This window comes from Rhipicephalus microplus, chromosome 3 (genome assembly GCF_043290135.1).
Source record: "Rhipicephalus microplus isolate Deutch F79 chromosome 3, USDA_Rmic, whole genome shotgun sequence".
Taxonomy (NCBI): domain Eukaryota; kingdom Metazoa; phylum Arthropoda; class Arachnida; order Ixodida; family Ixodidae; genus Rhipicephalus; species Rhipicephalus microplus.
Window position 1 is genome coordinate 164,312,919 of NC_134702.1, and position 12,227 is coordinate 164,325,145.

Below are 12,227 nucleotides of genomic sequence, written 5' to 3' on the forward strand. Positions count from 1 at the left end.
CAACGATGGCTTGCTGTAGCTGAAAAGGTAACAGCCAAAAAAAATCATATAGAACGAAAATACCTAGTCATCCAGAATTACGTCCTGCTTCAATACTTATGAGACCTAATTGAGTATTCTGTTCAAATAACAGTCTTCTTTAAACTACGTGACTTCCCAGAGTTTCCGAACATTTCGCAAAGGGGCTGACTGTGTTTCTAATTGGCGGTGTTCAATAGTTCTGGGAAGCTATACGATTTGCAGTGCAATACTGCGATTTTACCGAATTGTTGCTTGAGCCTCTGTTGTATAGAGCGCAGAGTCGTTTTTGAGAACAAGATATTGTGAAGAAATATTTTTTCGCCTACTGCCTATTCAGTTATGGTAGGACAGCCACCCAGAGATGGCGACGAAGAGAAAAATGTCCCTCTTATCCTTGAAAGAGAGTAAAAATTGATGTTGGAAGTAGAGAGAATTTTTTTATTCAAAAAATGCACCAATATTTCTGTCCCTGACGTCTATTTCAGATCGGTGGTAAGCGTACTCAAGCCGGTGATTCCTGGACGGTTCACCTCTTCGAAGTATGGCAATTCTGCCTTCAGGCGGTTGTAGTACACCTTCAGCTTTGAATACTTATCGCCATTCAGGAAAGGAACCTGCGAATGATAGAAGTAGTTGTCAGCGCCGTCCTTTGTAATGCGAGGCAACAATAAAAAGTGGCAACAACACTTCAGACGCACCATGCACAACAAGGGCAAAACAGTAACCATGCCAATTTATTTTTCGCCCACCCCTGCGCAAGGCTCGCAGATATGGTTACTCTTTGCAGAGCTTAAGGTTCTGTTTATGAAGTCAGACGTTTTTCAGTGACGCCCACTACAGCAGACCTTGTTGGCGAAGACCTTGTTGGCAATTTCTGACCCCAATGAAGGTACTCGACTATATGTCAGAGGACTCATCAGCTTAAACATGTGATGGTAATTTACGACGGCAAAGAATTAAATTGCTTAGCCCACTCCATGGAACTGCTTAGTTGGCTTCTAAATAAAATACAGATGACGTGCTTCAACTAGTGCCTCAAAAATACAAAAACAGATCAAAGAAGACTCACTTATGGGTACGGTACCTCATCACACCGATGTATTCGCTCAAACACGGTCGGTGGCTGAAGTAACTGTATTATCCATGAGAATTCAGAGTCAGCAATATGCTGATTTTATAGTGCATGTATGTAGCTGAAGCACAGTTCTAGAAACATCGCATAGACGGTGGTCAATCAGCAGAATGCGTTAGCGCATTGCGCCGATTGCCCAGAATACGCAGTGCACGATACGCGTGATGGACGCTTATCGCGATAGAGATCACGCGATAGAGATCACGCGATAGAAATGCATGCGTTGTACATGAAAAAGAGCTAGTAGAACGGCTTGAGTCATAATTTCGTAGCAGCCACCCCTCCACCTCTCTTATCGCCCGCAAATGAATGATGCGGGTTATCCTTTATTTTCTTCGAAATCATTTCAGCTGTGCGTCTTGGCCTTCATCGTGGATGAAAAACATCAAAACAACCTTGTCATACCAGCGACAGACGCTGCGATCGTCCGAGAAAGTGTGTACTTTTGAAATTTAGCAACTCAGTAGCCATGTACAACAATTTGACCAAGCAACATGCACTTCCAATAAAACGAGAGAAAGTTATACGCACTGCTCACAAGGTCAATTCACATTTGTCCCAAAATGTCTAATGAAAAGCGGTCCTCGACACAGCGTATGGTCAATAATGAAAATCGAAAACTTAGTGAATGTTTTCGAATGTCTTTAGTTTTGTACAGGAGAACGAGAACTATACGTTTACCTTTCGGCTTCTCTGGCACTTGGTTGAATTGTAGAGTGCAACAATTTTTGGTCTATCAACAGAAACAGGAAGCTGGGTCTCGGCAGAATGTCTTTCAGGGGGATCTTGTGGTTACTTCGGCGCATTATATATGGTCAGTAGGACGGCACTCGCTTTTGTGCGGTGGTGTGTCACGTATCTAGCATGCGATATGTCTTTGTGGAAACCATCTCGTAGAAGCTAAACTAGCTCAGATAATCCGTAGATAATCATTCATGTGTCTGAAGGCTGCTATGTATGCCAAGTGGCACCCACATGCCCTTTCTCTCCGACAAGGAGTGTGCAGAAAGCTGAACAAAAAAAAATCGCTGCACTTTAGTAAGGATGACATACTAATCGTTTAACGAGTGCTCTTTTGTACAGGGGTCTTTTTTTTTATTTTAGAATGTGAGCTTTTCAACTATTGTGCTATTCTGTTCGTAGGCCATTGTACCGTTTGTCATCAACTGCCAGGAATTTCGCTTTGCAACATGCGCAAGCAGATTATTTAGATACGCAAGCATGCTTATTTCTCAACTCATTCTATCTCATTCTTTTTTATTCGTGCTGCGGTAAAAGCGAACGTATCTGAAAAAAGAAACATGGCTGATCCCTCCTTCATAGGAATCGGTATAACACCAAAGTGAAACGAGTCTTCATACTAGTAGTGAGCTTACTGTGTAAACATATATGAGAACGTGAACAATTTCTACTGGTGTTTTGCAGCTAGAGAACCGCTTGGCATATAAAAAGCCATGTTGACGTCTAGTGGCACATCTTCATCGTGACGGCTACTACCCATGACCATGATTTAACTGTTGTGGTAACAAAAGTTACTATTGTATACCTGCATGCAGCGTATCATTATTGCGCTCACAGATGACATCAACAAGCTGACACTAACCTCTGCTACTCGATATGTACCTGTTCAAAGATCGCCAATTATGAAAAGAATCAGCCGAGTGTGCCCTCCTGAAACCTACGCCAACGCACTTGCATATACTGCGCTTCACCAACACGAGAGGCAGAGGTTTGGAGCTTGAGCCGCGAATGCCCACCTTAGTTTCGCTTCACCAAAGTACGACATTTGCCCGCCAACATTGTTTCCATGCTGCAGTGCTCACTGCGGCAATTTTATTTTGAATAGGCTGGCGCTATCGCACTCATTGTAGTCGGTGGTGCAACATCATTGGCGCATGTGCAAGCTGCACGACTTCAACAACGAGCCGTCCCGCCCTAACACGAAGTGATAGGCAAAGAACATAACTGCATCAGCAACTCTCTGATGCTCGTTCGATCAGGTTATGTCAATACTATCGAGAAGGTTTAACCCTAAAGCTTTTACTCAGACCTTCAAGACTGCATGCTGGCCCGCAATCTCTGACCCCATGCTTTAACTGCGTCATGCCGCATTACTTGAGAACTCACAAAAGGCGGCATCGCCCACTTCAACAACAGAAAGCACGGAGCAAGAGAATTCGTGTTCGCAATGTGCTTCAATAGCTCCGTTGGTAGAGCATTGCGCGTGTTCCGTTGTTTTCCTTGATGCGAGATAATCGACGCCCAGGGGAGAAAGCTTTAGGGACGAAACTTGCTTAGGATGTGGGTGGGTCCCTCCTCCGTTTGTATGTAGTATGTGCGTAGCCCCTCTAGTTTCTGAATGACTCACTAGATGGCATTGTGTGAATGTGTCCTCGGAAATAATATCACCAAATGACGTTAGGGGTTTTTGTATTGTTGACGATTAGAGAGGACAGATGGCATTGGTACAATAAATTCACAGCATATCCACGGAGTGGTTGGTGATGAGTGTAACGAAGTGTTCATTCCATGTATGCTCTAGTGTGATAGAAGCGGACGGACGATCAAACCAACGGACGGAAGCTTCGTCCCACTTATCACTTACTCCGTGGATATGCTGTATATTTTTCTTTTTCTTGAATGCATTTTTTTTTCTGATTTGGCAGCATTAATTTTACCACGTCACATCCAAGACGGAAATGCACCACTAAATGGTTGGTGAATCCCTGCATAAAGACTCTCGTGTTCAAAAATCTACAATCATCATCAGGTGGTATGAGCAACACATTTCAAAATTGTGACATTCTGTGTGTCATGTAGAATAAACGCATGACGTCGCTACCATAGAGTTTCCCTAAATTAAGTAGAGGGAACTCTGGTGCTGCAATTATTGAGCGACTATGGAAATGATGGGTAGTACACGAATTTGTCTAGTCTTCGTACTTGTGGACGGCCAATCACGTTTGTGGCTGTATTTACTGCTTGTTTTGATTTTGTTTCGGAGAAAATAAACCAGTTTGAATTTCAGGACCAGATTATAGATATTAAGCCTAAATGTCAAGCTGGTGAAGCACGACTGCAGAGAATTTTACAAATGTTGTTTCGTGACATAGCAGCTTCAAGCTACCCGAAGCGAACAGGAACGTAAAGTACCAGGACAAAGCACATCTGTGTACTACTCACAATTCCTATTCTCGCTGAAGCACCATGCGTTGCAGCTCCCATAGACACTAAATCCAGAGTTTGCTCTATAACGTATTATATATGGAATTTTTATGGTTTCTACCACATCCAGCTGTGCCGTTACAGTTTATCTTTCAGTGCTCTCTTACCGTTCGTTTATCCACCATACGTTGACGGCGACGATGACGGCAATCCGCCTCCCACTTCACACATGGGATGCTACGGGAGATGCCCTACCAGTTTACATTTACCTTGCTGGCCACGCTGTTTATTCTACCTGTGCTGTTTAGGCGCCTGAAAGTACCTTGCTCACTGATCTGCACATTTGCTACCTATAGATACATAAAAACGGTGTCCAGTAAAACAAGTAGAGTTGAGGTCTCAAGAGTTTATCTTTCTATAACGTTGGCGCAGTAAAACGGCGTGACCGGATCACATCAGAAATGAAAATGCATATGATCTAAACAAGTTACATTGTTTTATACTACATGATCGTGCTATTCTGCTTTGCCCCTTTTTGTATAAAAACAGAAACAAAGCATGCCATGAGACTCATAATACGCATAATTTTCTTGAGGCTACCTGGCTAGGCAGCTCACTGATACACAGCTCCAAACAGTTTTAAGCTCATTGCTTACCTCGAAGACAAGTGTAAGGTGAGCCACTAAGCTGAGGTCAGCGAGGCTGAGCTTGTCACCCAGCACGTAGTTTTCTTCTCCCAACACGTGCTCGAATCCCTTGATCACATTCTCCTCAAACTGCTCCACATCCTCTGGTGTAGGCTTCGTCAACTCGTAGAAGCGGGGTCTCTGAGAGAACAGATTATTTTTCAACAGTGAAATTCAGACCCCGCTGTTGGCCGACCAGCAACCTAGCGTTACACAGACTGCACTTTGTGCCATGCCAGTAACCAAATGATGATTAAGAAAAGGGGCTTGGCTACCAGCTCCGAAAGTTTTATAGGGGATGGAAAGCCTACAGGAAGTCCCCGTCTCCTCCGCAGAAAAGTTCTCTATAATTTGCCTGCGTTGGGATATGTCTCGGTTCCCAAGAAGTTGTCCCGATTTATAGTTCCAATATACTAGCAGGCAACAAAACAAAGAACATTCCCCGGACACACTGTGGTCAAGAATTAAGCAGGTAAGAGAAAAATGCACTGGAACACAACCACCTTTGGTGACCTCGGCCTTTGTTTCTTACGAAAGATGACTATATGTAAAGAAAGACAGCAATGACGATTAGAAAGATGCAATATACAGTACAGAAAAGAACCAAGCACACTCAAGCGTCTCTTTTTTAGGCTGATGCACATATTCCTATGTGGCTTTGCGGTGGACGTGGCTGACTGTGGCCAACCAAGACATACCAGTTAAAAAATATTCGTACGCGCATTATTGCCAAGCTCAAGTTGACTCTAACTTGCTTTCGTACATAAAGGACACACAGCTTTCTGTGCGAATCGAACCACGATGTGCGCATATGGCGGAAGATTAATGCGAGATCTTGTGAATAATTAGATAATTCACATGATGTACACAAGAAATGAGCTCCTGCTTCAGTTGCTCAGAATAAAAAGATGAAGAGTAAATTTTATTGAGGTAGAAGAAAGGAAATTAGGAGCAAGAAGGGGAAGAAAAAAAATCAACAAAATGACGTCTGGAATCCGAGAGCAGGACAGTGACACGTGCTCAACGTACACAAATACTTACAAAGAACTTGAAGTAGTGAGGCTGTATGGTGCTGGTAATCGTGGCTAGAGCCTGGTCGACACGAGCGCGAGTCCTGGGACAGTCTGGGTAGAGGTCGGAACTTGGGGCGTGCTTTCTGAGCAGGTAGTAGCATATAGCCGAACTGCGGGGGTAAAAGCCGTGCATTATTCCGAAAAAAATAAAGAAATACTTTGCAAGGGTTTAATAGGAAACGCTTTACGTGCGTGTACAGTATGACCCACTGTTAAAGGAAACGGTCAAATGCACACCATCAATATTCATAGCCCTCTGAGAGCAAGTGGATTAAAAAACATTCTTCGTGCAAGTCGATAGTCTGTCCAAAGGAGTCGGAACTTTTAACCACCAGTAGTCTTATGCAAATCTAAGCCGCTATGATTTCGTAAGATGGCGAAATCTAAACATGCTGCTCACAAAGGTGTTCCCTTTAACAGTGGACTCGTCTGTACATTTAGGCTCCCTTTACAGAATGTGAAGCAGTGAGACTCATTTGAAGTCACCCGCTGCGACGTTCAAACGAACATCCTGCTTTCTTTAGGAAACAAAAAAGTCTGAAACGGGCGCCTCTCATGCGCTGCTGCACGAATGTGCCTCTCAATTGAAACGTGTTTAGGAGTGCATTTTTTTCGTATTTTTCATCGAGGCTGGCTTACGAATGCTACTAAATACTTAATGATAGCTTTTAAATTACGCGTTCAAATCGTTGTGTGTAATATACACGAGCGCACCAGCACACGGGAACGTCATGAACACCTGAAAAGTTTGCCTTGTTCTAACATATCAGTTTATCTGACACTCCGCATCAGAAAGAAATGTCGTGCGCGCAATATACCCATACTCGTAAAAGTAGCATTGTGACAGAATGACAACACTTACTCGTGCTTGCATTTACGGAGGTGTGGAAGAACACCCCTCGCTCAAAGTTAAGAAAGAAAGGAAGGAAGGAAGGAAGAAAAATAACTATTTGATCCTGCGGAACGCGACTGGGTCACTCACCCGTCTCAGTCCCACGTAGAGACCAAGTTACCTAAAAAATATTTCAGCTCATGATTTTTACAACATAACTGTTTATTTCGAAACAATTACAAGAAATCAATTGTCCACTCCCTGCAAGACTTTTATATTTTACAGAGAAATAAAATATTGCCACTGACTTGATGTTGATTGATTACTAAATGCCTAAATAAGGGGGTTAAGGAAAAACATACGATTGAATACGAGATTCAAACATCAAGGCGCGAGTATCGAACGAGCTTCCGTAGCACGTGACAGGCTAGATGGTAGCAAATCTTCCATGCGTTCTTTCCGCCCTTTCTTAAACTAAGAGATGATTGACTAAAGCGTGGATATTCCTTCTGTTAGTGAAGTATGTTTGCATATTCCAGTAACAATCAGAGGGATTGGAGAAATTCGATATTATATACACAAAACTCACCTTTCATATATAATAAAGCCGTCGTCAGAAAAGGTAGGTATCTTGTGGAAGGGATTCAGCTGCCATAAAAACAAGGGAGCGGCGTGTGAACAGATGCGCCAACAGTTTCACATGAACTGCGTATATACATTGCATGAAATATGCCCAACGCTACTGCTTCGATTTCTGTACAATTGTTCAAGGTAGCTGATAAATGTCAAGTCACACGTTGGTTCACAAGCTGTGGAATCGGCGTTTAAATGCCCTTCAGCATTTAAAACCGAAATAGCAATCGCGTGCCACATATAGATTTGAGGCATGTAGTATGGCAGGTGGTGTGTTTAGTACCAATCAAATGGGTATTTCTTGTGACGAGCCGGAAGGAATTTTCTCTTTTCAGACAAACAAATATTCCGAATGTGTAGAAAGCTTTGCTGAATGTATCTATGACAAGCAATAGCTTAAAGGGCCACTCACCACCTTGTGTTTAAAGACGAGGGGGCAATATTTCCTTCATACACACGATGCATCCTCCTCGCCCCTTAGTTCTTGAATGCCCGGGAACAATATCAGCACTAAGCGCTGGAGCCTATCAGAATTTCGCGCTTCTTGGCTGCATGCTGTTATCACCGCTTGTGCAGTTGTAAACACAAAAAATGAAGTTTGATCGGTTGATTGTGTACGACATTCATGCGAGACAAACAAGAACGAATGGGCGGCTGCATGGCGAAGCAGTGCAGAAGACAAATCCCGTGTGATCTCGCGCGTATATCAACGAATCGAGAGCACGTACGCTGTAGACGTCACGGGAACTACTGTCTACGTCGCAGTAGTGCGCCAAGAAGGACGAGAATATCAGGTAAGAATATTACGCTCTTTTTTTTTTGTACTTTGGGAGCCGGATGAGTGGCCCTTTGAGATAGGCATCGTACATGCCCCTCGAAACGCGTTAGCAACCGCTGTTCAGATTGCTTCCTGAAGGTTCACCAAAATAGAGAAAAGGATCAGATTGTAATACAAGAATAGTCTATACCAGTGTACTCGTTTTGGAACTGAGTCCTAAATTGAAGCGCATCGAACGCACGTGTATATCAAGATTTAATCCTTAGATGCCGCATAAAACGCAAAAATTGACCAGCTTCTCGCGTGCGCGTCGACCATCAGTGACATCAACACAAATGAGGCAAAAAAAAAATCTACATGCAATGACATCGCCACGTGTCGTCTTCCTAACGTCATTGGCCGCCAAGACTCAAGGCGTCGTTTCGCGCCGGTACGTCACGTTATGTCATGCGACGTTACGTCACGTGATGACGCCCTCACACTACATCGCAGCTCGGTTAGAGGTGTGCGATATCGGAGGTCGGGCACGAACAGCTGCGGTGGAGAAAGCTTGCCACGCCTCTAACCCATGCAAGATGCAATGGACAACCGCGTTAAGTGCAGTAAGCTTTCGGATAGTGGCGGGACAGGATCAGTACATCGATGGCGAAGAATCAGTATGCCTCTCAGTCGTCTTAAATTAGTGCATCTGGGCTTCGTAAATTTTTCAAGAGCGCTAACGCCTAAGAATGCAACAGGATGTAAGGCACTAAAACGTTACACACGATAATGCAAACGCACACAGAGAACACCTGTTCTACGGTTATGTGTTTAGAGAAAACTTCTAATAAGACATGAAAAAAAGAAATGTGGACATTGTCGACATCAACCACACAAAACAGCAACACCTTCGTCTTCATTATTTTACTCGGCGCCTCCTGCAGACATAAGTGTCATTACATTACCGGGCGTTGTGCCGATCATCTGAATTGAAACTAAAACGCAAGATAACTGGGATCTACTAATTTGACATTTTTTGCACAGCATTGAAGAACTGCAATTAGCAAGGGCAACCTTGACACACCTTCTTAAAAGGTAGAAATGACATGGCCGACGAGGCACGCAGACACCGCCGCAAGTCTGTGCAGACTGGTTTGTTGCATTGAATGCGCACGGGCATGCGCCGATGTAACACAATATAAGCAACCTTGAATATTTTCCAAATTACTTCCGCATTGAAAGTCGAGAGCAAACTTGAATAAGTTTCATGGCGCCGCTATATTGAGTTTTTATTAGGTTCTGTTCTGTCTTGTATACCCGAGACAGGTCGGCTGTCAATACACAAGCAATATTGCTAGCTAATAAATAATTATCTATCAAAATTCCACATAGTTTATGTTTGATATTTGGATGACCACTTTGCACTTGATGTTAGCATGAGTTGAAGGGTTGAATTTGAGCTTTTTTTGAATCATCTCATATGAATAAAATAATTTCATTTAGAATAAATTCAACCTGATGGGATGGTTCAAATCACATTCATACAATCAGCGGCGGTGGAATATTCTCGTGATCGATCAACATTCAATATTTCCTTTCTTGAAGTTTTAAACAAATAATCACTACCGATGAAGGTTTCTTCATCGAATAGCCTAATAATAGGAATTCTTTTAGACAATCGTGAATGACCTAAACATAGTTATTTGAGGCGGAAGCAGAATGAATACAAATGAAGTTCTGGTAAATAACATCTTATTTCTTACGACTAAATGTTATTGCTGCTAGTGACTTGTGAACGGAAGAAGAACATAAATTAAATGCACCGTATAATCACGCCAACAGCAGTAAATATGGCCAATATCAGTATGAGCTCGAACTAATTATATGCAAAGGGACCCCGTCCGTAATTACAACTTGTATCTGTTGCTTTAGTTGTTGCTGTTGGAGTTACACGCACATAAATAAAGGAAGGAAATTTTTCGAGAATTGGCATTTTCGTTTCACACTTTTTGTATAATTATGTGCATAAATGGCATAAGTTCGAATGTTTTTTCGGACATCTCGTGGAAGTTCACACAACTCAGCTTCAATTATAACAAAGAACCTTGAAAACGTGCTGGGAATTTGCTTGCACCTGTGTTCTTTGTTACACACTGCAGTTGTGCATAAAAGTGAACCTCGTACTTCCTTCAGCCCCACATATAAAAGCAGTGACCGACGTGAGAGTTTGCATCGTATACATTAGTTATATACTTTGCACTTCGCCATTACGCGTGTTCAAGCCCTACATTTAGCAGAAACAAAATGCAAACCTCGCAGCGCAAGTCAAAGACGTACGCTTGCTAGTGGCTGTTTCAAAACATGTCTGTGAACAACAGCGTTAAATAACAGGTTGTAAGAAAGCTAGGCTGCAGTTTCTGTCTTGATAGTTTCGGTTCACGTTTATCACTGTAGATAAAGCGCGCATATTTTTCACGGCAGCTTGTATTTCATTTTTCGAAATTTAGGTTTCCTTTTTGGGTTTCACGGGTAGCACCACGATTTGTGCCGTAAAGAAAAAAAAGAGGAAAAGGGGAGGGTGGAGTGCAATGTGGCCGCCATTGCACCGAAGGATCACGCTGCTAGCTTCTAGAGGTGTTTTTGGACACCAAAGGAAAGGCGGGAGAAGTGCAGGCAACTGCACCCCCATCCTCTTTCTTTGCGCTTAACTGTACGCATGCCGTTCTGCGCAATAACAATTTCAATTGCCACTTATGTTGCCAGTCGGCTGAGGAATGAACGATTGAGTTGTTGTTGTGCGCCATGACTGGCGAACGCATCTGTGACTAACTAGTTGGTGGCCACCGGGCAAATGCAATTACGGTGAAGTAGCCCTCATATAGAGGATTTCGCAACGTGGCTCTGGCTGCAAGAGTGTCGGCATAACGCGTTGTCTAGTTGTGAGAATGCTTCCCCCTCTATTTGCAGTTAGGAGAACACAGTCACACGATTGCGCATCGCATAACTGCTAACCCACCAACCCACCAAAGTACGTTTCGCTTCGATACGAGGAAAATGGGCAGGAAGTGTCCTCAGGGGGAGTGTCCTTTTCAAGGACAGCTTCTTTACCTAATAAGTGTGCAAGAGAGGGCATGCACTACGTTCGGCTAGTTCCGGCATTCCTCGCTACCCGCGCATATACCACTGCAGTGTTTTCTTTTAGTCCACCACGGATTCGCCGGGAACTGCTCAGTTATATCGCTGAGCATTCAGCACCAATTGCAGAGTTATCGCATAACCAGTATGATTTCTGTTGAGTTAATCATCTATAAGTGGCTGAACCCTAAAAACCATAAAGAGACAGAGCAGAGTGGCAATATTGCAGAAAGTAACCAAGAATGTTTAAGATACGAAGACAAATAATTGGTATGCAAACATTGATGATGACTCATTTACTTGTGGGATGATTGTCAACGGTTGAATGTTCGTAGATTTTTTCCTCTTCAACCACCAGTCACCACAGCTCTTGGAATTAAGTTCTTCGCCAAGTAATCTGTGGTTCTTGTAGCCAGCGGAATAAAAGGCGTGCGTGCAAGAGCTGATCGGTGAGAAGCTGAATATAGTCTGGTAATAAATAAATTACCTACCTCATGTGAAATCAAGACTACCAAGTGATCGCGTATGCGAAGCCTCAGGGAGCTGTGTGTTTTCTTTTTGATTAACTGGTCAGCGCAAATAGTGCGTTATTACTGCCTACTTTATTCGTGTATTTGACACTGTAACACATAATATACGCAGTAGAAAAGAGCGTTGTAGCAGCTACAAAGTGCCAGACACAGACAAAAAACAAAGAAGCGGACGCAACGCGGCACAGTGTTCCGTCCGTTTCTTTGTTTATTAGTGTCTGTGTCTGGCACTCTGCAGCCATCATAAAGCTGTACCAAATCAC

At 43.2% G+C, this 12,227-nt stretch overlaps 1 protein-coding gene across 1 annotated transcript in view; it reads right to left on the bottom strand.

The window, feature by feature from the left end:
- Positions 1–432: 432 nt before the first annotated feature.
- LOC119170584 (glutathione S-transferase 1) overlaps positions 433–12,227 on the bottom strand; it is a 12,589-nt gene continuing 794 nt past the window's right edge. The window contains exons 2-5 of the mRNA XM_075890442.1: positions 7,499–7,557; positions 6,046–6,187; positions 4,975–5,145; positions 433–635 (exon numbers count right to left, since the gene is read on the bottom strand). Coding sequence (XP_075746557.1) covers positions 498–635; positions 4,975–5,145; positions 6,046–6,187; positions 7,499–7,557 — 510 coding nt within the window. The 3' untranslated portion in view covers positions 433–497. The remainder of the gene's footprint in view (positions 636–4,974; positions 5,146–6,045; positions 6,188–7,498; positions 7,558–12,227) is intronic.